The 2,700-nt window shown below is 48.1% G+C and overlaps 1 protein-coding gene across 1 annotated transcript; it reads left to right on the top strand.

Moving 5' to 3' along the window:
- Positions 1-271: 271 nt before the first annotated feature.
- LOC126474891 (heat shock protein 70 A1-like) lies at positions 272-2,413 on the top strand. The gene has a single exon (XM_050102383.1). It carries the CDS (start codon positions 343-345, stop codon positions 2,263-2,265), a length of 1,923 nt encoding a protein of 640 aa, XP_049958340.1. The 5' UTR covers positions 272-342; the 3' UTR covers positions 2,266-2,413.
- Positions 2,414-2,700: the final 287 nt, after the last annotated feature.

Raw genomic sequence — 2,700 nt, 5'->3', positions numbered from 1 at the left:
AAACGTCAATATTGCCGCCTTAACGATAAACACAGATTTGTCCAGAAACCGCTAGACGCCAGACGTAGAGACGAAGAGATACGAGAACTTTCCAGCCATGACAGACTCAGCTCCACCCTCCGACCAATCAGCTGCAGACTCTTTGATGACGTAATGTGACAACTCTCGAATAGTCTCCTACTCTCTACACCGTTTAGCCGCCTTATTTAAAAGAGCCGCAGGCGCGTCACAGCTCAGTTCATTACGAGAGAGCGACGCGAAGTTAGTGCTTCGAGACGTGATCGAAGATTCGCTACGCAGCTATATTCGTCTACGTTACTGTGACATAGCTAACAGAAGAAAATGCCGAAGATTCCAGCAGTGGGGATCGATTTGGGAACCACGTACTCGTGCGTGGGAGTGTGGCAACAAGGCAAGGTGGAAATAATCGCCAACGATCAAGGCAACAGGACGACACCAAGCTACGTCGCCTTTTGCGACTCGGAGCGGCTGATCGGCGATGCTGCCAAGAACCAGGTTGCGATGAACCCGCAGAATACCATCTTCGACGCCAAACGACTCATCGGCCGCAAGTTTCACGACCCAAAGGTGCAGGGAGACATGAAGCATTGGCCATTCAAAGTGATTAACGACTGTAGCAAGCCTAAGATACAGGTCCAGTTCAAAGGCACCACCAAAACTTTCGCTCCAGAAGAGATAAGCGCTATGGTGCTTGTGAAAATGAAGGAAACAGCAGAGGCATTCTTGGGTGGGCAGGTACGAGAGGCAGTTATTACAGTGCCCGCCTACTTCAACGACTCACAGCGGCAAGCTACCAAAGATGCAGGCGCCATAGCAGGCCTGAAGGTGCTGCGGATTATCAACGAGCCAACTGCAGCTGCACTCGCATACGGCCTCGACAAAAACCTGAAAGGTGAGCGCAATGTGCTCATATTTGACCTTGGTGGTGGCACCTTTGACGTGTCCATCCTGAGCATTTCGGAGGGTTCACTGTTTGAAGTGAAAGCAACAGCTGGAGACACACACCTGGGAGGCGAGGACTTTGACAGTCGGCTTGTGAATCATTTGGCTGATGAGTTCAAACGTAAATTCCACAAGGACGTACGTTCCAATCCACGTGCCTTGCGTCGACTGCGTACGGCAGCAGAACGGGCCAAGCGTACGTTGTCTTCCAGCACGGAGGCCAGTATTGAGATTGATGCACTATTAGATGGCATTGACTTCTACACAAAAGTTTCACGAGCACGGTTTGAGGAACTTTGTGCTGATCTGTTCCGCTCAACACTACAACCTGTCGAGAAAGCACTGGCCGATGCCAAGATGGACAAAGCGTCAATCCACGATGTTGTGTTGGTGGGTGGTTCAACGCGCATCCCTAAGATTCAGGCTCTGCTGCAGAACTACTTTGCTGGTAAGCGGCTGAATTTGTCCATCAACCCGGATGAGGCAGTGGCATATGGTGCAGCTGTACAAGCAGCCATTCTCAGTGGTGATACCAGCTCTGCAATTCAGGATGTGTTACTGGTAGATGTAGCACCACTATCACTCGGCATTGAGACAGCAGGTGGTGTCATGACTAAGCTGGTAGAGCGCAATGCACGTATCCCCTGCAAGCAAAAACAGACGTTCACCACATACTCAGACAACCAGCCAGCAGTTACAATTCAGGTGTTTGAAGGAGAGCGTGCAATGACAAAGGACAACAACTTGCTGGGCACATTTGACCTCACTGGCATTCCACCAGCACCACGTGGTGTGCCTCAAGTGGAAGTTACATTCGACTTGAATGCAGATGGCATTCTAACTGTGTCTGCCCAAGAGAAGAGCACAGGAAGATCTCGTAACATCACCATCCGCAATGACAAGGGTCGGCTTTCCAAGGAGGAAATCGATCGGATGGTAGCTGATGCAGAGCGCTTCAAGGAGGAAGACCAGCGGCAACGTGAGAGAGTAGAGGCACGGCATCGACTGGAGGGCTATGCCCTGTCTGTGAAGCAGGCACTGTCGGACGCAGGCAGCAGGCTATCTGAGTCAGACAAGACAGCAGCGATGGCACGTTGTGAGGAGGAATTACAGTGGCTAGACAACAATGCCCAGGCGAGCTGTGGTGAGTGTGAGCGTCGGCTACAGGAGCTGCAGCGGGTATGCACACACATAATGACTAAGCTGCACCAGGGCACTAAGGATCCCAGCAGTACCTGTGGGCAACAAGCAGGTACAGGAGCAGCACACACAGGTGGACCAACTATTGAGGAGGTTGACTAACTGAACTGTTAATATAAAAACAGTTTTATGTGTCACTGTGTGTGATATATAAAATGTGGTGTACATAGCATAGGAGAGTGAAGCATTCATGATTTAAAGACTCATGTAGTGTGTCTTTGTCTGCCTTCTTGTTGGTTGACACACATGAATTTATAAGCTTACTATTTATATAAGACTGAATTTCATCTCAAGTTCCTATGACCTTCATTCTGTTTATAAAACCATTTGTGGTTTATGACTCACTGTTTTTATCCTCACTTTGTACAATAAATATTGTTTTTAAAAAAAATTGTGTTTAGTTTCATTTGCCACCCTTATCCTCTATTTATTCTGTAATTTTCTTTCAATACTGCATACAAGTAAAATTCTTTATTACAGAAGGCTTCCAATTTACACTGTACATTCAACATTCATTCAAAATTTTAACACGGTCAC

Source organism: Schistocerca serialis, chromosome 4 (assembly GCF_023864345.2).
Source record: "Schistocerca serialis cubense isolate TAMUIC-IGC-003099 chromosome 4, iqSchSeri2.2, whole genome shotgun sequence".
Taxonomy (NCBI): Eukaryota; Metazoa; Arthropoda; class Insecta; order Orthoptera; family Acrididae; genus Schistocerca; species Schistocerca serialis.
This window is presented reverse-complemented; position numbering and strand designations above follow the sequence as displayed.

Coding starts and splice junctions, on each gene's coding strand:
- LOC126474891 (XM_050102383.1), top strand. CDS start 343: ATGCCGAAGATTCCAGCAGTGGGGATCGATTTGGGAACCACGTACTCG.